Source organism: Rattus rattus, chromosome 13, assembly GCF_011064425.1.
Source record: "Rattus rattus isolate New Zealand chromosome 13, Rrattus_CSIRO_v1, whole genome shotgun sequence".
In the NCBI taxonomy this organism is placed as follows: Eukaryota; Metazoa; Chordata; class Mammalia; order Rodentia; family Muridae; genus Rattus; species Rattus rattus.
In genome coordinates, this window is record NC_046166.1 from 12,094,588 (window position 1) to 12,118,364 (window position 23,777).

A 23,777-nucleotide genomic window follows, 5' to 3' on the forward strand; every position below is an offset into this window, starting at 1 on the left:
GACGGCTGTGAAGAACCTGGGCCCTGTGAAGAAGTGATAACCTAAGCAGATCCAGGACCAGAGAGAAGGCAGAGGCACTAGAACATGCAAGGGGTGAGGGCCTGAGAGGGGGAAGGGAACCGTAAAGTGCACCAGATTTAAGCAGATGTGGGCAGTAGTCGTTACCATGGCAACCCTCAATCCGGTTCTTACTGGCAGTTGAGAAAGCAAGTTTCAAGCTAGTCACCGGGGAGGGGGAACAGTGCTTGGTGCTGATTGGTGACAGCGCCCACAGGGGGTGTGTCCTGGGGGTTGAGAAGCTCAGAAGAGAATCCCTGTTTCCTAGACAACCCTCAACCCTCAGCAGCCGTTGAGAAGGCTGTTTGCTGCGCGTCACGAGAGAGGGGGCGGTGCACAGAGAAGATTGATGAAAAGGGTGTTTCCGTGGGCAGTGCACAGCGGCGATTGGCTGGCGGGCTTGAAGGAGGCGTGGTCCCTGGGTCCAGGGCGGTTAGTTGCTGCGCGCAAGCTCCCGGACCGGACCTGTCCCTCTGCGCTCGCTCGGCCCGTAGTTCATGGCCGCCCCTCTGCGTCCCGTGCCGCCACAGCCCGCCCCGCGCCGCCCGCCGCCCACAGCTCCACTGGGCCATGACACGAGCGACGTCCTGCAGCAGATCATGGCCATCACCGACCAGAGCCTGGACGAGGCTCAGGCCAGGTGCGGCTCCCGGGCAGTAGGGAAAGGGGCGGAGGCGGGATGAGGATGGGGACAGGTGCAGCTGAGCTTGGAGTGATGGACAAGCGGAGTGGCCTCGGGCCAGAGGGAGTGAAGGATATACAAGAGCTTGTCCTGGAATAAAGGGTGACTTCGTGAGGAAAGAGGGCGTCAGAGTTATGGAGGTGAAGACATTGTAAGGATAAGTGATCTGTTATTGTGGGAGGGGGATGTGGGGAGGAGGTAGGGCAAAGACTGCAAGTTTGCAAGACACACAGTTGGAGAGAAGCGACTGAAGAGCTGTACTAGAATGATCTGATGAAGGATCCGTTGAGAACTTTCAGAAAAGGATAGGGGGAGCTGGGTGGACATAGAGGGTACCCTTTTTTTAAAGTTTTCATTTTATGTGTATATGTGTGATGTGTGAGTAGGGAACTCAAGTTCTTTGGAAGAGTAGCGAGTGCACTTTAACCACTAAGCACTCTCTCCAGTGCACCACCCCCAACCCGGCGGGCGCTTTTATTACCAGGATTGCCTCAAACTCACTTTTTTTTTTTCCTTTTTTTTTTTTTTTTTTTTTTTTTTTTTTTTTCGAGCTGGGGACCAACCCAGGGCCTTGCGCTTGCTAGGCAAGCGCTCTACCACTGAGCTAAATCCCCAACCCCTCAAACTCACTTTTAAAAGATAAACTTGAGAGGATCTGTGGGTTCGAAGCCAGCCTAGTCTGCAAAGCGAGTTGCAGGACAGCTAGGGCTACACAGAGAAACCTGTCTTGAACCACCCACGGATTCCAAACAAACAAACAAACAAAAGATAGCCTTGAACTCCTGGTCTTCCTGCCTTTACCTCCTTAGAACTGGGATGAGAGATCTGTGCTACCCACTAACCACACCCCACGGATTCTTTTTTATTTTTTTTTTTATTTTTTTTTCTTTTTTCTTTTTTTCGGAGCTGTGGATCGAACCCAGGGCCTTGTGCTTGCTAGGCAAGCGCTCTACCACTGAGCTAAATCCCCAGGCCCAGGATTCTTTTTTAAAAACATTTATTTGTCTTTTGTTTGTTTGGGAGAGCCTGAAACTCAACCCTACAGCACAATGTATAGCCCAGGAAGATCTCTTACCTCAACCCACACCCAGCTCTTGTGGTACTCAGGATTGAACACAGGGTTTTGTGCATGCACCAGCCATCAGGGACCCATTTTAAAATTTTTCTTTCATGTATGCGTGTGTAAGTGGCTTTGTGTGTGTGTGCATGCACTGGTTCACATTGTGCATGTGTGTATGAGGTAAGAGGTCAGCCTTCCTCGATCGGGCTCTGGTTTTTTATTTACATTTATTTGTCGTATGGAATGAGTCAGGTGTATGAGGTCTCAGAAGCCTTGAGGAAGTCAGTTCTTTCCTTCCGCTCTGGGGTTCATGAGATCAAATTTGGATTTGGCTTCTTTCCTGCCTCGGGTTTCCGTGTACTTGGAGTGACTGCAGAATTGCTGTTCCAGAGATGTAGAAGGGGAAGGAGCCAAGAATGGATTCAGTTCTTGCATAGGTCCCCAAAGGCTACCTCGGGAGCCGTTATTTGGTGCCCACACTCTGCCTCCTTGATGTTATTGCTGTTCTTCGAGACAGGATGTCTGTGTAGCCCTGGCTGTCCTGGAACTCACTCTGAATCCAGGCTGGCCCCAAACTCACAGATTCGCCTGCCTTTGCGTCACTATTGTATTTTTAAGACAGGATTTCACTGACCCCAGAAATGACAGATTAGCTAAAGTTCCTGGCGTCCTGCCTTTATCTGACCTCCCCACTACACACAGGATGAGGGTCACAGATGCTGTTACACCACACCAAGCTTCGTCATTTACAGATTCTAGGGAACTCAAGGCAGCCACTTCGCTGATTGACTGAGCTACCCTCCATTCTCTGAAGAAGAGCCACCACCCCTTTTTTTCCTGAATAGGGTTTCACAGTGTAGACCAGGCTACCCTCAAGCTCAGAGGTCCACCTGCTCTGCCTCCTGAGTGCTGGGATTAAAGGCACATGCCACTACATCTGACTTCAGAGCCCATTTTTATTACCTTTTAATTAAAAAATTTAAAGATCGTTTTATTTTACATATATGAATATCTTTTTCTTCTTCTTCTTTTTTCTTTTTTTCAGAGCTGGGGACCAAACCCAGGGCCTTGCGCTTGCTAGGCAAGTGCTCTACCACTCAGCTAAATCCCCAACCCCCATATATGAATATCTTACCTACATGTGTTTATGTGTACCATGCACAGACCTGATGCCCGAGGGGGTCAGAAAAGTTATCAGGTTCTGTAGATACAAATGGTTGTGAGTGCTAGAAACTGAACCCAGGTCTTCAGTAAGAATCGCCAATGTTCCTAACCACGGAGCATCTTGCTAGCCCCAAGACCCATTTTTAAAATGAACTTGATTAATGCCTATTGGCACTTTCTGTGTGCAGGACACTGTACTTGGGGGCTGACATTGTCCTTGCTTCCAACACCGTGAGCTTGGGGGTTTGGGGCAGAGACAGGAAGTAGGAATATATTCATATATCCGCACACATAGACTGTGGCTAAGCGATGGGGGAGGGCTGGCATGCTGTGTAGACTGTGGCTAAGCGATGGGGGAGGCTGGCATGCTGTGTAGACTGTGGCTAAGCGATGGGGGAGGCTGGCATGCTGTGTAGACTGTGGCTAAGCGATGGGGAGGCTGGCATGCTGTGGGAAGCCAGGTGGAAAGGGTCAGACCGGACGTCCAGAAGTCCCAGGGGCTGGGAAAAGATGTTCCCAGGAAAGAAAGGCGACGTCTGGGGTTTTATAAAGATTTGTTTTTAGATTCCTGGGTATTTTGCCTGCATGAGTGTATCATGTCAAGTATGTGTCCGGTCTCCTAGAAGAGGCATCTGATTCCCGGGAACTACAGACAGTTGTGAGCTGCTCTGTGGGAGTGGAACCCAGATCTTCTGCAGGAGCAGCCGGTGCCCTTCACAGCCGAGTCGTCTCCCCAGCCACCATTCCAATTTCATTTTTTTTTTTTTTTTTTAAAGATTTATTTATTTAGACATATAAGAACTGTAGCTGTCTTCAGATACACCAGAAGAGGGCATCAGATCTCTTTACAGATGGTTGTGAGCCACCATGTGGTTGCTGGGAATTGAACTCATGACCTCTGGAAGAGCAGTTGGGTGCTCTTAACCACTGAGCCATCTCTCCAGCCCTCCAATTTCAATAGGAAAAGACAAAAGAATGGTTTTCAGATCACCTGTCCCATGTCCCCAAATCCAGCGTCAGGCGGCAGAATTGCTGAAATCCATTTTGCTTTCACAAGGCAGCTTATTGTGTTTACAAAGAGGGCTGGTGTTCACAAAGGAATCCATCCACTCCTTTTAGTTACAGTTTCCAAAGGGTGCTTATTCTAAGGCGGAGAAGTTAATTTTTATTTTTATTATGTGTGCATGCATGCATGTGGCACGTCTACAGCGCACGTAAGGAGGTCAGAGTACAGTTTGCAAGAGTCACCTGTTTCCTTCCACCATGTGGGATCTGGGGATGAAACTCAGGTCGTCAGGCTCGGTGGCAAGGTCCTCTACCCACTGAACCGTTCTTGCCATAGCTCCCAACCTCTTTTGGGCTGTTGTTGTTTTGATTTATTTTTAATTTCATGTGTATGTGTGTTTTCTCTGCATGTACATACACTGAACACATGCATGATGCCCACAGAGTTAGAAGAGGACATTTTATGTGCAACTGGAATTACACATAGTTGTGAGCCACTGCGTGAGTTTTAGAAACTGAACCTGGGCCCTCTGAAAGAGCAGCCACTGCTTTAGTCTCTGAGCTGTCTCTCCAGCCCCTGCTCTTCATTCATTCATTCATTCATTCATTCATTCATTCATTCATTTTATTCATTCGTTTGTTTGGTTATTAAGAAAGGATCTATTATATGACACTGCTGGTCTAGTACTCCCTATGTAGACCAGGCTGGCCCCAAACTCACAGAGATTGTCCTGCATCTTCCTCCCAAGTACTAGGTTTAAAGGTGTGTGCCACTAATATTTGGTTTCCTACCTCTTTATATGAAATTTTAAGACATCAGTTCTTTTCCATGGCCAGAGTTTTGTTTGTTTTGCTTTGCCTTGTTTTAAGACAGAGTAGTTCTGGCTGTCTTAGAACTCTCTTTATAGACCAGGTTGGCCTGGAACTCAAGAAATCCTCTTGCCCTTGCCTCCCGAGTGCTGGGATTACAGGTGTGAGAAGCCACCACTGCCGGCTCATATTGCCAGTTAGGTATTGAGTTGGGCATGAATACTAAGGCAGGAAAAAGTACAGCTCAAGGCTAGCCTGGGCTACATACTAAGGCCAGGGTCTGTGAAATAACAAAACAACAACAATAACAATAATAGGAAAGAAAGTATTATTCTTTATCTTAAAATAATTGTGAAAATTGGTCCCTGACGCTTGTGTGTAGCTTTTGAGATCCTGGAGGCTCTGGTTTCCTTTTCTTCTTTGTACTTTTCCTGATAGAACCTCAGAGTTCTAAAGAGTTCCCAAGAGCTGGAGAGATGGCTCAGCAGTTAGGAGCACTGACTGCTCTTCCAAGGGTCCTAAGTTCAATTCCAGCAACCACATGGTGGCTCACAATCATCTGTAATGGGATCTGATGCCGTCTTCTGGTGTGTCTGAAGACAGCTACAGTGTACTCATACACATAAAATAAATCTTTAAAAAAGAATAAAAAAATAAAGATCACCCAAGTCCTGAGAAAGCTGCAGTCCTTAGCTGTCTCCACTCCCGAGGGACAGAGCTTGGCTGGGTCTTTTCCTCACAGTACAGCCAACTCTCTGTTGTTGGGGTTCTGTATCCTAGACTCAACAGACTGAAAATCTAGGGAGGGGCTGGCAAATGGGAGTGCAGGTCAGGATGCCCGCTGCCAAGCCTGGCTCACCTGAGATCAATGCGTGGGACCAAAGCAGTGGAAGAAGAGAACTGACAACCAAAGGCTGTGCTCGGGCTTCCATGAATGTACCACTGAATGCTTACACACACGTGTGTGCACACATGCACAATAAATGTAGTGGAAAGGACATATATTGAAGGGAATTGCTTTGAGTGATCCTGGTCAGCCTGGGATACACAGTGAGTTCCAGGACAGCTTGAACTACTCACTCACACCTTTTCTCAAGAAATAACATGCATGCACGTGTGTGCGCAAGCGCGCGCGTGCGCGCCTGTCATACTTTGTGCCTGTCAGTGAGTGCCCTGACTTGTAGGAGGAGAAAGCAGTCAGCAGGCAGTATTCCTCCCTTGCTTCTCCTGATGGATTGTGGTGTAGCAAGCCTTCTTAAGCTCCCACCTCTGTGACTTCCCTAAGTAAAGGACTGTAACCTGGGGTTATATGGTTGTATGTGGCAAATGCATGTCCTCTTCTCAGTTGCTTTTGGTCAGTGTATTTTATCATAGTAACAGAAATGATGTTAGAACACACACACACACACACACACACACACACACCCTACACAACACATACCCCACACAACACACACACACACACACACACACACACACACACAATGTATTTTTTTATGTGCATAGCGGGGCTGGAGAGGTGGTTCAGTGGCTAAGAGCTCTCATAGCTGTTGTAGAGGACCCCAGTTTGGTTCCCAGTGTTCATGTTGGGCCGTTCCTATGTACCTACATATCCAAAGGATCCTCTGATCTCTCTGGCCTCTGTGTCTTTGCACACACAGAAATAAAAACAAATCCAGAGTACACAGGGAGATGTGTGAAGGGCACCTGCAAACGGCACTGTGTCTTGCATAAGGCTGCCTCTTAGATGCTGGGACCCTGGCTGCAGCCTGATAGCCTGTCAGTGCAGTAGATTGAGCCAGCTTCATCTCTCCTGCCTGGACCAGGCATCAAGAGCTTCCCACCCACCATGTGAGGCCTCTCACCTCTATTATCCTGTCAGATGTCCTTGTGGAAGCCGTAGTGTGTCACAGTATGTCCCCTAGTATACCACCCTCTTGTCCACACTTCTTTACTTGCAAATGTTCATTGCAATGAATCATTGATCTGGCTCAAGGCCTCTGACTTCTACACTTATCAATACTGACTGGATCCTCACCAGGACTTCTCAGATGTCCTCTTGTTGCCCTGTGACATGGAGATCCTGCAGCACTGGATCTGCAGGACCGTCCCTTCATGTGCTCCAGCTCATACAGATGGGGTAGAGGTTGAGGTGGGCTGACTCAGAGCCCTGGATCCGGGCCTGCGTGGTAGCTGAGCTGGTCAACCGCCAGCTCTCCCTCACCCACACCTCCATGGCCACCCCTCTGCCAGCTCTCCCTCACCCACACCTCCATGGCCAGCTCTCCCCCACCCACACCTCCATGGCCAGCCCTTTGCCAGCTCTCCCTCACCCACACCTCCATGGCCAGCCCTTTGCCAGCTCTCCCTCCCACACCTCCATGGCCAGCTCTCCCTCACCCACACCTCCATGGCCAGCCCTCTAGCACTGTCCTGGCTCGCTCACCCAATGCCCCAGCTGGCAAAGGGCAGAGCCAGCTCCCCTTTCACATGACCTCAAGGCTGGTCACCCTCGCCCACGATAGCAGGATGAACCCAGATGAGGTGCAGGGCCTGCTCTCCTGAGTGTTGCAGCACTTGAGGGGCTGGGTCAAGTGTGCTTAGAGACAGGAGAATGGGGATCAGGATCGGTGCAGTGGCTCAGCAGGTAAAGGCATTTGCTTCCAAGCCTGACAGCCTGAGATGACTTCCCGGAACCCACTTTGTAGAAGCAGAGAACCCACTTCCCCAGGTTAACTTCTAACTTCCACACATGTACACACACAGAGTACACTAAGTAAAAATTGTTAGAAATGTAACAATATAACAGCTCAAAAAAAAAATCAAGGGAATTATTTACTAGAAGTCAAACTACAAAGTGAAGACTAGAGAGATGGCTTGGAGGTTAGGAAGGTGTCACTCTTGTGGAAGACCTAGATCCAGTTCCAGGGCACCCAGCACCTTCTGTCCTCGTTGGCCACCAGCCACACACATGGTGCACATATATACAAGCAGGCAAAACACCCACACACATAAAATAAATCCAAAAAACATTTCTCAAAAGATTTAAAATGGGGGTTGGGGATTTAGCTCAGTGGTAGAGCGCTTGCCTAGGAAGCGCAAGGCCCTGGGTTCGGTCCCCAGCTCTGAAAAAAAGAACCAAAAAAAAAAAAAAAAAGATTTAAAATGAAGTAAAAGTGTAATGCACCTTTAAGTTCACACTAGTCCCTATGTGTGAGCACCAGTTCGTACAATAAGACGAAAGGATAGAAACAGAGAAGGAAGGAAGGAAGGAAGGAAGGAAGGAAGGAAGGAAGGAAGGAAGGAAGGAAGGTGGGTGAGTGTTAGCTGACTGTGACCGATTTATAGCCGATTTATAGCCGGGTTGAATGGGCTGAACTGGCTGGCTCAGCCGGTGTCCCTTCCCATCTTGCTCCATGTTGGCCCCACCCAGTCTGGAGGACTGTGCTCCTGTCTCCAGCATAGAGCAGCTGCAGCCCCTGCTGACCTCCAAACAAGCTCCTGGGGTGACTAAGACTCATCTGAGCGGGGTGCTGCTCCTGACAGGCTTCTGCTGCCTGTAGGGAAAGAAAGGGAAAGGGACGTCTCTCTTTTAAAGCCGGTCCTTTCCTTTGCTGTGATATGGGCGGTGGTGGATTGGTCTGTTTACACTCAGCCGTTTATAGTATGCATGCTTTCGAGCACTTGTGAAAGCAGACAGAAGACACCTTGCAGGATGTCCTTGACTCAGGGCCTCTGCACGGTGACCGGCGCCTTTACTGCAGAAGCCACCTCAGCAGCCCAGGAGCTAGATTTTGACACAGTGTCTCAGGTATCCCAAGCTGGCCTCAAATTCACTGTGTAGTAAAGGATGACCTTGAACTCCTGATCTTCCTGCCTCTGCCTCCCCAGGGCTGGGAAGAGGCCTTCACAGTACAGAATTGCCTTTTTTGTTTCTGTGAAAACTGATGATGGAGTTTTGGTGGGGATTATGTGGAATCTGTAGATTGCTTCTAGCAGTATAGCTATTTTCACAATACCCCACTGGTCCACGCACATGGGAGGTTTTTCTGGCTTCTGGCTTCTTCAGTGTGCCATAGGTCATCGTCTCGACTGTTCCCCACTCCTTGGTGAGCAGTTTCTAAAGGTTATCTCTTCGGGCTGAGGTCTCTGCCGGTCCTCTATCTGTGTTTGAGTCATAGTGTCTCTGAATGTCTGTTAAAAGTTCTGGGCCCTCCCCAAGGACATTGCGACAGAAGTTCTGAAATTTAAAGGCAATCCTGGTTACAGGAGCCAAGAAGCTTTCACTCAGCGGGAGCTGACAGACTCGCATAATGAGCTGCCTGAGAAGTCAGTGTGAGACCCTAAGTCTGGGAATTGCTTCGGGGTGACTCCAGGCAGCCTGTGGGAGAAGAAAGCCTGATGGGAATAGTTGATGGCTTGCTTGTCTGGAGACGCAGGCCTCTGTAGCCCACACTGTGGCACCTTATCTTAGCGGTTCCGAGCAGTCTGACTGACTTCCCTAGGTCACTCGGCCTGACAGTGAAGGCAGCCGCAGATTGCAGGCCTGGTGAGGGCTGCTTCCTGCTTCCAGACGGCTCAGGGGCCAGGTGCTTTCTGAGGCCTTAACCTACCCAACACCCCCTCTCCTCAAGAGGACCCTTTAAAGTCTTTATTTTAAATAAACATAATATGTTAGATGTTAATGACATTCTTGAACATGATGTGCTTTTGTGGTTTCTTTCCCTCTTGTACCCCCTTCCAGTCTTTCTCATCACTGAGTATCACCCTCCCTGACCTCTTCTCCAGAGTTGGACTTCATCACACTGACTTTCATTGCAGGCTTTGGTCTGAATAGAAGGAGAGAGACCTTTTTGTCTTTTTTGTTTGTTTGTTTGTTTTTTCAGACTAACATCCATTTTGGAGGGTTGGGAGCATGTGAAGTCAGAAAACACTGTGCTCTGGGGTTCCTGCTACCATGTGGATTCTGGGACTTGAACCCTTGTTTTTCCAACTTTGTCACCCCTCTCCAGAGCTATCCATTTTCCTTCAAAATTCACAATTTTATTTTTCTTTATAGCTGAATAATCTTCCATTGTGTGTATGTACAACTTTTTAACTTTTTCAGTTTTTACTTTATTCATTTTTATTGTATTGTGTGGGTGTGTTGCCTATGTGCATATCTGTGTACCACATGTGTGCCTGGTGCCCTTTGGAACTGAAGTTAGGTGGTCACGATGCTCACTAGTCACCATGTGGGTGCTGAGCGTTAAACCCGGGTGCTCTGGTAGAGCAGCAGCCAATGCTCTTGCCCTCTGAGCCATCTCTCCAGCCCTACACTGGGTTTATCTTACCCACGGATCTGGTGGGCACCTCCACCATCATGCCATCAGGACTAGGGCAACGTGAACACAGATGGACAGATGGACGTGCAAGTGTCTCTGCTTGGGGTAGACGCCCGTAACTGGGTCATATGGTAATTCTATTTTTTTTTTTTTTTCCCGGAGCTGGGGACCGAACCCAGGGCCTTGCGCTTCCTAGGCAAGCGCTCTACCGCTGAGCTAAATCCCCAACCCCTGGTAATTCTATTTTTAATTGTTTTGAGGAACCTCCACGAATTTCTATAATGGCTTTACTAATTTAGTCTTCCTTCCACCAGCTTCCTTTTGACATTATTTATTTGCGTGCGTACCTCAGCACATAGACAACCAGAGGACAGCTTACAGATCGGTTCTTTCCTTGCACCTTGTGGGTCCAGGGATGGGACTCAGGTCATCGGGCGTGGCTGCATCTGGGCAGTGGATCCACCTCCTCGCCTGGGCTCTCTCTTCCAAGGGCGGGGGCGGGAGCTTTTTTATAAGGCTTTCACTCTCAGCTCATGCTCCTTTAGTTAAGCCCCACTTCCAAATATGCTACTTCTGGGCACTAGGTCTCCGTATACGAATTTGGACGATCTAGCGGGTGGGCAGCTTAACGACAGAGAACCTACCTGCCTGGTACGGCAAGGCCCTCTGTTCCATTCCTAGCACCAAAATGAAACAAAACCACTCAGAACATTCCGTCTACATCACAACTGCATAGGGCTGCTCCCTCCTCCCGCTTCTCTCTGCAGAAGGGCGGTGGGCTGTGTTGCATGTGATTGACAGATCTGGCCTGGACCGCTCGCTGTCCGTGTGTCTGATGGCACACCGGAGAGTGTCCTGCTTGACGTGCCATTGTCTTTTAGGTATTGTTTAATACTTTAGTTTTTAGGGCATGGTTCCGGTTCCTCCTGCCTCAGGCTCCCCAGTTCCGGGATAACATCTTGTGCTACCTTTCTGCAGCAGGAGATTCGTGAGGCAGGGTCTTCCTCTGTAGCCCGAGCTGGCCTTGAACTTAAGGTCCTCCTCCTGCCTCTGCTTTCTGAATCTTGAGATTACAGGCATGCCCCAGTGTTCCTGACTGGGTTTCTCAGTGGTACCTCATAAGTTAAGGATGCTTTTGGATTCTTCTGTTCTCCAGTGGTTTGTGAAGAGGTGGGACCAACATCTGCTAATGTTTTTAACTGGTTCCATCTATCTGCGAGATTTTTTAGCCTATAAATATGATGGACTACACTGATTTTTTTGATTTATGTCTTTTAATTTATGTGTCCTTGTCTAAGTGTATCTGCTGGGGGGAGGGGGGTGGCGCTGCCCTCAGAAGCCTGAAGAAGGCATTGGATCCTTTAGAGCTGGAGTGACTGTCATTTGTGGGCTCCATGGCACAGGCGCTGGGAACTGACCTCAGGTCCTCTGCAAGAACAGACAGTGTCTTAAGACCACTAAGTCAGGGGTTGGGGATTTAGCTCAGTGGTAGAGCGCTTGCCTAGGAAGCGCAAGGCCCTGGGTAAAACAAAAACAAGACCACTAAGTCAGGGGTTGGGGATTTAGCTCAGCGGTAGAGCGCTTGCCTAGCGAGCGCAAGGCCCTGGGTTCGGTCCCCAGCTCCGAAAAAAAAAAAACCAAAAAAAAAAAAAAAGACCACTAAGTCATCTTTCTAGGCCCCGGACATTGGTTGACTTCTAAAAATGTATGTCCTAGGATAATTCACTTTTTGTGGTACTAAAGAGACAGATTAAATTTTGTAAAATTTTTATTGTTTTATCGTTTGTGTGTGAGTGGGCAGGGGTCAGAAGACAATTCCAAGAGTCCTTCCTCAGCTGAACTCGGGGTCAGGTTTGGCAGCACGTTCCTACAGAGTCATCTTGGTTTTAATTACTAAAGGGAAGAGGTATAGAGTGCTCTTCAAACAAAGACACACACTGCACTGTGCAGTGCAGGCTACATGCATGTAAGCATGTATGCCAGGGTAAGCATGAACCCCCTTCAGAAGGGAAACCAGTTGGGGGAGAGCTCCTGTCTCAGCTGCGCTGTGCAACTGAAGTTGCTAAATGAGAGCAGAAAACAATCTTGAGGGGCGTGTGTGTGTGTGTGTGTGTGTGTGTGTGTGTGTGTGTGTGTGTGTGTGTGTCTGTGTGTGTGTGGTCAGAGGAAGACACCAGGTGTCCTACGTTAACTCTCTCTACTGTATTCCTTGTAGATGGGGTCCTCACTGAACCTGAAGTTGACCATTTTGGTTCCACTGGGTGGCCAGTGAGCTCTCAGTCTGCCCTCCTCTGACCTTTAACCCCGGGCTATGTAGCTACTCGTGGGCTTTAAATTTATTTATTTATTTGTATTTATGTGGATATGTGTCTGTATATGCAGATATATTCTATGTGTAGGGATCTGTGGGGGACCCTGGTTCAGCCCTGTCTGAGAAGTATGTTGACAGATACACATTAAGACTCTGGACCTTGCTGCCTCACTGCCCAGTGAAAGATCATGTAAGAAAGGTGTGCCCCAAGTACTAAGAGTCCTTTTACAACTCATGTGGAGCTGCCATTAAGAACCCTTTTAAGCTGGGTACAGTGGGTGCATTCCTTTAATCCCAGTGCTCAGAAGGCAGAGGCAGGTGGATCTCTTAAGTTTGAGGCTAGCCTGGTCTACAGAGTGAGTTCCAGGACAGCCACGGGTGCATAGTGAGATCTTGTCTCCAACAAAAACTGAAGAAAGGAAAGAAAGAAAGAAAGGAAGGAAGAAAACTAAAGAAAGAAAGGCAGACAGAAAAACTGACTAATGCTTAACTGCCCTCCAGTGATAGCTCCAGAGTTAAGGATGCTGCTTTTCCAAAAGATCCAGGTTCAGCTCCTAGCACTTACCCTGGAAGGCTCACAACAGCTCAGAAGCATGTGTTACTCCAGGGGATCTGATGCCCTCGATCCTAGGCCACCAGTATTCACATGCACATGCATTCCCATACTATACCTACATACATACATACATACATACATACATACATACATACATACATGCATGCATACATAGCATATACACTAAAATTCATCAGGAGGTGGTGGTGCATGCTTCTTTAATCCCAGCATTCAGGAGGCAGAGGCAGGCCTGTCTCTGAGTTCAAAGCCAGCCTGGTCTTCAAATTGAGTTCCAGGACAGACAGGACTACACAGAGAAACGAGAAACCCTGTCTCAAAAAAAAAAAAAAAAAAAAAATTCTAAAATTGTATATTCAGACTACTTAGACTCACATAGAACAATGGTGAGAAATGAAGCTTGGTGCTGTGTCCCCAACAGTGCTTACTTACTCAGTGTCTGTGAGAGGAGCATCAGGAACCGGCTACCACAGTGTAGGACCAAGGAGCGGAGTTATACCAATCATAAGCCCTGTTCTACCAACAGGATATCACAGCTCCTGATTTCTACCTGTAATTTCCAAACAGTTCTAAGTAATTATGTGGTAGCTTGTTTTTGTTGGGGAGGTCAGATTTTAAGTCCCTGGGAGTCTGATTTTAGAGACATGTGCAGAGTTCTTGCCTCTGCACGACCCCAGTCTTTGAGCAGGCCTCCCCAAGAGTAACAGTGTTGCAAAACAAACTGAAATCGGCTGTTTATAGTCGGATTTATGAAAGAGCCAGTAAGAATAAAGAGATGAATTAGAATGTGCCGGGTGTGGAGGACCAGCCCCAGCTTGGAGAGGGCTTCTGAGAGAAGGGGTGTCTGAGAGAAAGAGACTCAAGTCAAATGGAGGCTCCAGGCTGGAAGCCTACGCTCTGCTGGAGATGGCTTTCCAGGTCTTTGTCTGGAGACCTCCAGCTAGCGCGCCCTCCCTCCCTCCCTCCCTCCCTCCCTCCGCTCTCTGTCTGTCTGTCTCCGTTCAGCTTGAGACAGTTCTCCAAGCAGTTCTAAACACTTTCTCTGGATAGCTTATCTCCGGCTGATCATAAACCCAGTTTTTTATTTTACATATCAATCCAGTTTACTCCAGGTCTCTTTTTGATTATCAGCATCCCAAGACCCCCAACCCTTAATACTCAGGAGACAGCAAGCACACATTTCCTTTTAACATTGCCAAAGATCTCAGAGATCTGTCTGCCTCTGTTAAGCCAGCCATTATAAGATATCTGGGTGGGACCCAGACCTAGAATTACCGATTTCTACCATACCTGGGTTTGGACTTGCTGTGTCCCAAGCTGACCTTGAACTCAGGAACTTGCCTGCCTTTGTATCTTTCTGACAAGATGGGATGGCTCATTAATGCAGCTGCCTTTAGATTCATGAAGCTCCTCATAATTCATGTTTTATCCTTATTTTTTATACAGTTGAGAAATTATATCTTTTCAAACTCATGCTTTTAGAGTTCTTTCCTACAGCCTTAAAGGGCTGTCCTGAAGGGCCCAGAGTTTACCATTTTGCTGAGACATCAGCCACACCTTTAGCTCCTGGACTTGTGCTGTCTGATTATCATGGAGTCAACATTAGCAGGGAGGCCAGTCCTTAAGGAGGAATTGTCAAATATGGGCGTTATACACAGACAAGCCCTGTGCCCAAGGCAGCCATCCACACTCATGGAGGCCCAGCCTGCTGGCCCTGTGACAGGAACTGTGTCATTCTGTCCCCACCAAGGCCATGTCTGACCTGGCATCCACGCACTTGGAGGCAGAGGACTTGGAATTCCAAGGTAGACAGAGAGAGTGAAAGAGGGAGAGAGAGAGAGAGAGAGAGAGAGGAGAGAGAGAGAGAGAGAGAGAGAGAGAGAGAGAGAGAGAAGCAGTAAGGATGCACCCAGGTGACATCCAGGCCAGCCAGGTGGCTCAGCACTGACCCCATTTCCCTCCCTCCCACAGTCTACTCGCTGGTCTGAAGTCAGCTGGAGACCATCGGCTCTCTGTTGCTGAAACAAATCCCATCTGAAGTAGTTGCTGAAATTTACATGCATGGTAGTGGGGTGGAGGCCAAGGGGACGACGGCGTTAACTGAGCAAGCCTAAGGTCCTAGGTTTCATCCCAGTACTACAAAAAGGTGTTACTACCCAGATGTGGTGCTAGACACCCATTACCCCAGCACTCAGGATGCTGAGGCAGGAGAATTGCATTAGTTTTAGGAAAAAAGATGCCCTATCTAAAACCACATAATCATGAAACCTCCTTAAATGTTACTCTTTTGTTTTAATGTGTATGGATGTTTTGCCTTCATGCACGTATGTACCACATGTGTGCCTGGTGCCCAAGGAGGTCAGAAGAAAGCGCTGGATCTCCTGGAACTGGAATTACAGATGGTTGTGAATTGCCAATGTGGGTACTGGGTCCTCTGGAAAGGTAATGAATACTCTTACCTCTGAGCCATTTCTTCAGCCTCCCAAAATAAAATAATAATTACAAAAATAAACCGTACATTTGTGATCTTAGAGTTTTGTTGTGTCAAGAATCTGGGCACAGGGGGTTGGGGATTTAGCTCAGTGGTAGAGCGCTTGCTAGGCAAGTGCAAGGCCCTGGGTTCGGTCCTCAGCTCCAAAAAAAAAAAGAATCTGGGCACAGATCTCACAAGCTGGACAGAAAGAGTGGCCTGGGGTGTTCCTGCTTTGTTCTCAGACCCTTGTAGTTATTGGCATTCCGTTCCCTGCAGTTGTAAGACTGATGTCCCTGGCCTTTAACCCTTAGCTTCTAGACGCCACCCCGAGTTCTCTGCTGTGGCTCTGGGCTTTTCATCTGCATGAACTGTGAGATAACATGGCAGCCACATTTTGAGTCACAGGTTCTGCTTTGAGTCAAGGTAAGAGTGTGAGGCCGTCATGGCTCACCTCAGGGTTTGCCAAGTCATGGCGAAGGATGAGGTCATCCCTCCCAGTAACACTCTGCACTGCAAGGCTGTTTCACTGGACTGTGCTTTGGTGATCTGAAGGCAGCTGATAAGTACAGGCTTAGCATTCCTCCAGTGAGAATGGCTGAGGGTGTGGCTCAGGTAGAGCCCTTCCCAGAATCCTCTAGTGAGGGACTTAGGGCATGACTCACCGGGAATGTTCCTGCTGGAGGCTAAACATTAGCACATGGCTTGCCTGGGCTTAGCACTTGTCTTGTTCAGTCTTCCTCAGATAGTGAGTGTATTCAGGGCCAGGCTGGGCTGAGACCCTATTTTAAAAGGGAAAAGGCTAGAGAAGTGGCTAAGCAGTTAAGAGCGCTTGTTGCTCTTACAGAGAGCCCAGGTTCAATCCCCAGCACCCACATGGGGGCTCAAAAACAGTAACTCCAGTTCAGAGGATCCAATGCCGCCTTCTGACTTCTGTGGGCACCATGTGTGTGACAAAACAGTCATACACATAAAATTAGTTTAAAAAATTTTTTTAAAGATCCATCCTGGGGCTAGAGAGATGGCCTAGCGGTTAAGAGCTTGTGTTGCTCTTGCAGAAGACCAGAGCTCCTATGTGACAGATCATAGTTGTCTATGCCTGTGGCCACATGCCATAAAGTAGAGTTTCTAAGGGATCTGACACCCTTACATAGACACACATGCAGGCAAAAACACCAACGTGTGTGTATGTGTGTGCGCACGCTCACACACACACACACACATACACAAGACCATCTTGCTGTAAGTGGTGGCGCAAGCCTTTAATCCCAGCACTCGGGAGGCAGAGGTCAGATCTCTAAGTTGAGGCCAGCCTTGTCCATAGAAGAAGATCCAGGATGGCCACAGCTGCACAGAGAAACCCTCTCTCCAAAAATCAAAACAAAACCACCAAAAAGAGAAACATTTATTTATTTAGTGTGTATTTATGTGCGTGTGTGTGTGTTGTCTCTGTGGGAAGTGTGAGTGCAGTGTTCCCAGAGGCCAGAAAAGGGCGTCTGATCTCCTGGAGCTGGAGTTACAGGTGTTGTATTGCTCAACATGGGAACAGAGTTTGTGTTGTCCTCTGCAAGAGCAGTGCAGTATCTTAACTTCAGAAACACCTCTCCGCCTCCATCCTGACTGGATTTGTAACAGATTTGTTTGAATTAAGTGTGGCAGGCTGACACACATGGAGACAAGCACTTTTTTTTTTTTTTTTTAATTCTTTTTTTCCGGAGCTGGGGACCGAACCCAGGGCCTTGCGCTTCCTAGGCAAGCACTCTACCACTGAGCCAAATCCCCAACCCCGAGACAAGCACTTTTGAAGGAAAAGTTTGCTTACTACTCCCAAGAGGAAAAGTCACACACAGCCATGGTAGGAGTGGGTCTGTTTCTCAGTCTGTCTGTGTATGTGTGTCTGTCTGTCTAGGCAGAGGCCCAGAGCTTTGGTAGGACTTTCTCCAGAATGAACTGGCTGGGCTGGGCAGACCAGTTTGAGCTTCCTGGAGCTGGACAGAGATGAGTTACTCAAGTCTGGGTCCTAGCAGGTGTCTAGTTGTCTAGGATCTGGCCCCATGATGACTGAGGACAGGGAAAGCCTGGGTATTATGTGAGGTGAATTGTTGCAGAGGATGGCTGATGGTCCTGTGCAAGGCAGGTGTTTGTCTGGGAGTAGCTGACCCCAGCTCGGCCAAGCCTCTTAGAACAGTAGAAACCCAGCTGCCTACACATTCCATGCTGGTTCCTGCTGCTCTCCTGCGAGACAAGATGGCCGAGTGTGTGGCTGCTGTTTCTACTTCCCCACACCTCCACCCTCTCCTCAGTCTCTGTGTTCCGCCCTCACTGAGTCACCCTGGAACACTAGGAGGTACCCTGTCCTGCCCTGCTTTTTCTTTGCTCCTCCTCTTTGACATTTGGGTTCCACTGTCTCCCATGTAACCTTTGAAAGTCCTTGAACTTCAGCCTGGGTCCCCAGCTCCTCCTGTGGAGATTTCCTCAGCCTAGAGTTACTGGCTCTGCCTGTAGCTCAAGGGCTGCACATTTGACCTGATGAAGCCTCCATGGGCACTGCTCAAGGCCCAGCATCCCAAACCCTTTCACTCCCACACAAAGGTCCTGCAGATCCACCCTCCAAATTAAAGGTCTGTTGTGTCTTTGCTAAGACCAGGCTGCCCTTGAATTTACAGAGATCCGCGTGCTTCTGCCTCTGCCTCCTGAGCTCTGGGATTACAGATGTGGACTAACACATTCAGCCCACAAAGTATCTTGTTAAAACGTATTTCAGGCTGGCCGTGCAGTCTGTGCCTGTAACCCCAGCAGGTGGGAGACCGAGGAGGCGGGACAGGTAAGTTCAAGGGCAACCTGGACACCTTAGCAAGATGCTGTCCCAAACTAGAAATAATAAGTAAAAAGGGCTCCCCACTCAACTCTATAGGCAGCTACCCAGTCTGTGCAAGGAGGGGCCTGGGTTAGGGAACACACACACATGCACGCACGCAATCACGCACGGCGCGCGCACACACACACACACACACACACACAATTTTTTTTTTTTTTTTTATTATTAACTTGAGTATTTCTTATATACATTTTGAGTGTTATTCCCTTTCCCGGTTTCCGGGCAAACATCCCCTCCCCTCCCTTCCTTATGGGTGTTCCCCTCCCAACCCTCCCCCATTGCTGCCCTCTCCCCAACAGTCTAGTTCACTAGGGGTTCAGTCTTAGCAGGACCCAGGGCTTCCCCTTCCACTGGTGCTCTTACTAGGATATTCATTGCAACCTCGAGGTCAGAGTCCAGGGTCAGTCCATGTATAGTCTTTGGGTAGTGGCTTAGTCCCTGGAAGCTCTGGTTGGTTGGCATTGCTGTACATATGGGGTCTTGAGCTCCTTCAAGCTCTTCCAGTTCTTTCTCTGATTCCTTCAACAGGGGTCCTGTTCTCAGTTCAGTGGTTTCCTGCTGGCATACGCCTCTGTATTTGCTGTATTCTGGCTGTGTCTCTCAGGAGCGATCTGTATTCACATTTTGATCATCCGTCTTGAGTTTCATTTGTTCTAGGCATCTAGGGTAATTCAAGCATTTGGGCTAATAGCCACTTATCAATGAGTACATACCATGTATGTCTTTCTGTGATTGGGTTAGCTCACTCAGAATGATAGTTTCCAGTTCCAACCATTTGCCTACTGAATTTCACAAAGTCATTGTTTTTTGATGGCTGAGTAATATTCCATTGTGTAGATGTACCACATTTTCTGTATCCATTCCTCTGTTGAAGGGCATCTGGGTTCTTTCCAGCTTCTGGCTATTATGAATAAGGCTGCGATGAACATAGTGGAGCACGTGTCTTTTTTATATGTTGGGGCATCTTTTGGGTATATGCCCAAGAGAGGTATAGCTGGATCCTCAGGCAGTTCAATGTCCAATTTTCTGAGGAACCTCCAGACTGATTTCCAGAATGGTTGTAGCAGTCTGCAACCCACCAACAATGGAGGAGTGTTCCCCTTTCTCCACATCCTCGCCAGCATTTGCTGTCACCTGAGTTTTTGATCTTAGCCATTCTCACTGGTGTGAGGTGAAATCTCAGGGTTGTTTTGATTTGCATTTCCCTTATGACTAACGATGTTGAACATTTCTTTAGGTGTTTCTCAGCCATTCAGCATTCCTCAGCTGTGAATTCTCTGTTTAGCTCTGAACCCCATTTTTTAATAGGGTTATTTGTCTCCCTGCTGTCTAACTTCTTCAGTTCTTTGTATATTTTGGATATAAGCCCTCTATCTGTTGTAGGATTGGTAAAGATCTTTTCCCAATCTGTTGGTTGCCGTTTTGTCCTAACCACAGTGTCCTTTGCCTTACAGAAGCTTTGCAGTTTTATGAGATCCCATTTGTCGATTCTTGATCTTAGAGCATAAGCCATGGGTGTTTTGTTCAGGAAATTTTTCCAGTGCCCATGTGTTCCAAATGCTTCCCTAGTTTTTCTTCTATTAGTTTGAGTGTATCTGGTTTGATGTGGAGGTCCTTGATCCACTTGGACTTAAGCTTTGTACAGGGTGATAAGCATGGATCGATCTGCATTCTTCTACATGTTGACCTCCAGTTGAACCAGCACCATTTGCTGAAAATGCTATCTTTTTTCCATTGGATGGTTTTGGCTCCTTTGTCAAAAAAATCAAGTGCCCATAGGTGTGTGGGTTCATTTCTGGGTCTTCAATTCGGTTCCATTGGTCTATCTGTCTGTCTCTGTACCAATACCATGCAGTTTTTATCACTATTGCTCTGTAATACTGCTTGAGATCTGGGATAGTGATTCCCCCTGAAGTCCTTTTATTGTTGAGGATAGTTTTAGCTATCCTGGGTTTTTTGTTATTCCAGATGAATTTGCAGATTGTTCTGTCTAACTCTTTGAAGAATTGGATTGGTATTTTGATGGGGATTGCATTGAATCTGTAGACACACACAATTTTTTAAAACTAAACTATAAATATTTCAGACAGCCTGATGTGGTTCATGCTTATAATCCAAAGATTCAGGACCTGAGGCAGAAGAATCTGAAGTTCAAGTGTAGCTGTGCTACATGTCCCAAAGAGCAAGAGCTTAGAACAGAAACTATATTTCAATCCAGCATGTGGTATATACCTGAAGTTCCAGCTACTCAGGAGGAAGCAGGTAATCCCTTAAACCCCAGGGTTTGAGCCCAGCCTGGGCTATGTATCAAGGTCCCATCTAGAAAACATACATACATGCATACATACAGTCTTAGTTAGGGTCTTATTGCTGTGAACAGACACCATGACCAATGTAAGTTTTATAAAGGACAACATTTAATTGGGGCTGGCTTACAGGTTCAGAGGTTCAGTCCATTATCGTCAAGGCTGGAGCATGGCAGCATCCAGGCAGGCATGGTGCAGGAGGAGCTGAATTCTACATCTTCACCCAAAGGAAGCCAGGAACAGACTGAGCATCCTCAGGCAGCTAGGAGGAGGGTCTCCAAGCCCACCCTCACAGTGACACACTTCCAACAAGGCCACACCTTCTAACAGTGCCACTCCCTGGGCCAAGCATATGCAAACCATCACATTCCACTCCCCTCCTCCGTAGGCTTCTTCAAATACAGGAGTCTATGGAGGCCATACCTAAATTAGCATAATAAAAAAGTACATTTAGTTCAACTTCCAAAGTCCCCTTAGTCTATAGCAGTATCAACAATGTTAAAAGCCCAAAGTTCGAAGTCTAATCCCCGAGACAGGCAACCAGCTGGGCAAACTTCAAACTCTGCCATCTCCGTGTCTAATGTCAAAGTGGTCTTCAGATCTTCAACATCTTTTTCACCTTCGTTGACTGCAACAAACTGCTTTCTTCTGAGCTGGTTCCAGTCCCTGTTAGCAGCTTTCCTCAGCAGATAGCGGGTGGCTCTGGCATCTTTAACATCTTTGGGTCTCCAAGGCAGCTTCAATGTTACAGCTTCTTGTTTCAATGTCTGGGATCCACACAGGATCCTCCAAAGGGCTGGCTTCACTTCTCCAGCTCTGCCCTCTGTAGCACTCAGGCTGACCCACTCCACTGCCTCAGCTGTTCCTGGTGGTCATCCCATGGTACTGGCCTCTCCAATACACTGGGGTCTCCCGTTGCAACCAGGCTTCACCAATAGCTTCTCATAGGCTCTCTTCACGGTGCCAAGCCTCAACTCCTTTGCGTGACCCCTTCAGTCCTGGGCCATCAACTGAGGGTGCATCTTCACCAATGGCCTTCCATGGCCTCTCAGTGCCCAGCCTCAGCTGCCCTTCATGACCCCTTCATGCCTTCAAAACCAGTACCACTTGGGTGACTCTTACACACGACCAAGTCAAACCACAGCATGAGTTACAACCTTGGCATCTCTGGAACACAGCTCTCAAAAAACACTTCCCAGAAGATTTCCCCTCAGTGATGCTGATCTCTTCCTTAGTTCCAGCTGACCAGCGTCAGTTGTCCCAGTAGCCTCCTTCTCCTCTTGACTATAAGGCCAGAGACACATGGCTGAAGCTGCTGAGTTCTGCTACTTGCAGGAGCTGGAACATGGCCTCCTTGTTCTATTACATTATCACCAGCTTCTTTTCTAACTCCTTCACTGCCTAAGCTTGGCTGTCCTGGATCTTGCTCTGTAGATTGACCTTGGATTTAGAGATCTGTATGGCTGTCTCCCTTGGGGCAGGATTCCACCCAGCTAAATTAGCTCCTTTAATCCCAGGAGACAGCACACAGGATTCAGCTCCGTTTCACTTCTGCATGTCCCTTTAATACTCGAACCATATATTTTGTATTTTTCCTTTTTCTACTTACCCTTCTTCATTAAAATGCTCTTCATGAGACTTAACCAAAGAACAAAGTCTATGATAGGCGTTTCTGAGACCTCCTTGTCAATGCACTTAATCTGAGTGTTTTCACTTTAGCCTCAGGCAGACACTTCAGACAAGGGCAAAAAGCAGCCACATTCTTCACCAAAATACCACAAAAGCAGTCTTTACAGCACATACCGAAATTATTCTCTTCCGTAACCTCTTGGGCCAGACCTGCACAATTCAAATCACTCTCAGTAACAAAGACTTCCGAGTTCCTACTAAGATAGGCCATTAAGCCCCATTTAAAGCATTCCACTGCTTTCCAAATCCAAAGTCCCAAAATCCACATTCTTCAAATAAAATGGGAGCGTGGCAGCATCCAGGAAGGCATGGTGCAGGGGGAGCTGAATTCTACATCTTCACCCAGAGGAAGCCAGGAACAGACTGAGTATCCTCAGGCAGCTAGGAATAGGGTCTCTAAGCGCCCCTCACAGTGACACACTTCCTCCAACAAGGCCACACTTTCTAATAGTGCCACTCCCTGGGCCAAACACATGCAAACCATCACACACACACACACACACACACACACACACACACACACACACACACACATTGCACTTAAGGCTGGGCTAACAGGCCAGTGGGACAGAACTGACACAGGACCCCATCTCACCAAACATCCCAGGATGACCTTGAGCTTCTGATCCTCCTGCTGCTTCTCCCTAAACTCTGGATTACAGCTGTGCACCCACACACCTGGCTTGCGTGGTGCTGGAATGGAACCTAGGACTCCTTGCACACTAGCTGAACACTCAACTCGTAACTGGTTGAGTTATATGCCCAGCTCGGTGAGTGACGTTTGATGGGTGTACCAGGAGTTTGGGTGGGGAAAAGATGGATTCTCTAGCAGTTGGTCAATCCCACTGCAAAAGAACAAGCCTGGGGTCTGTACTTGCTGGGTTTCCACTGCTGTGATAAAACACCACAGCAATAAGCAGCTCGGGAAGGAAAGGGTTTGTGTCATAACTCAGTCAGTCATGGATGTCAGGGCAGGGGCTAACAGAGGCCATGGAGGACTGCTGCTTCCTGCCTTGTTCCCCTCGGTTTACTCAGCTTGTGTTCTCATACAATCCCACACCACCTGGTCAGGGGTGACACCGCCCACAGTGGGCAGGGCCTGCATCAGTCACTAGTCAAGAAAATGCCCTTAAAGGCTTACCTACTGGTCAGTCTGATAGAGGCGGCGGCTGTTGCTGCTGCTGCTGCTGCTGCTCCTCCTCCTCCTCCTCCTCCTCCTCCTCCTCCTCCTCCTCCTCCTCCTCCTCCTCCTCCTCCTCCTCCTTTTTTTTTCTTCTTTTTTTTTGGAGCTGAGGACCCAAATCCCCAACCCCTAGAGGCACCTTCTTCCTTTTTTCTTTTTCTCTTTTTTTTTTTCGGAGCTGGGGACCGAACCCAGGGCCTTGCTCTTGCTAGGCAAGCGCTCTACCACTGAGCTAAATCCCCAACCCTAGAGGCAACTTCTTAA

At 48.0% G+C, this 23,777-nt stretch overlaps 1 protein-coding gene across 1 annotated transcript in view; it reads left to right on the forward strand.

The window, feature by feature from the left end:
* Positions 1-502: 502 nt before the first annotated feature.
* The window catches only part of Pbx4 (PBX homeobox 4), a 43,936-nt gene continuing 20,661 nt past the window's right edge, over positions 503-23,777 (forward strand). Inside the window, exon 1 of the mRNA XM_032919057.1 lies at positions 503-697. Within this exon, the coding sequence (XP_032774948.1) occupies positions 555-697 (143 nt within the window). The 5' untranslated portion in view covers positions 503-554. The remainder of the gene's footprint in view (positions 698-23,777) is intronic.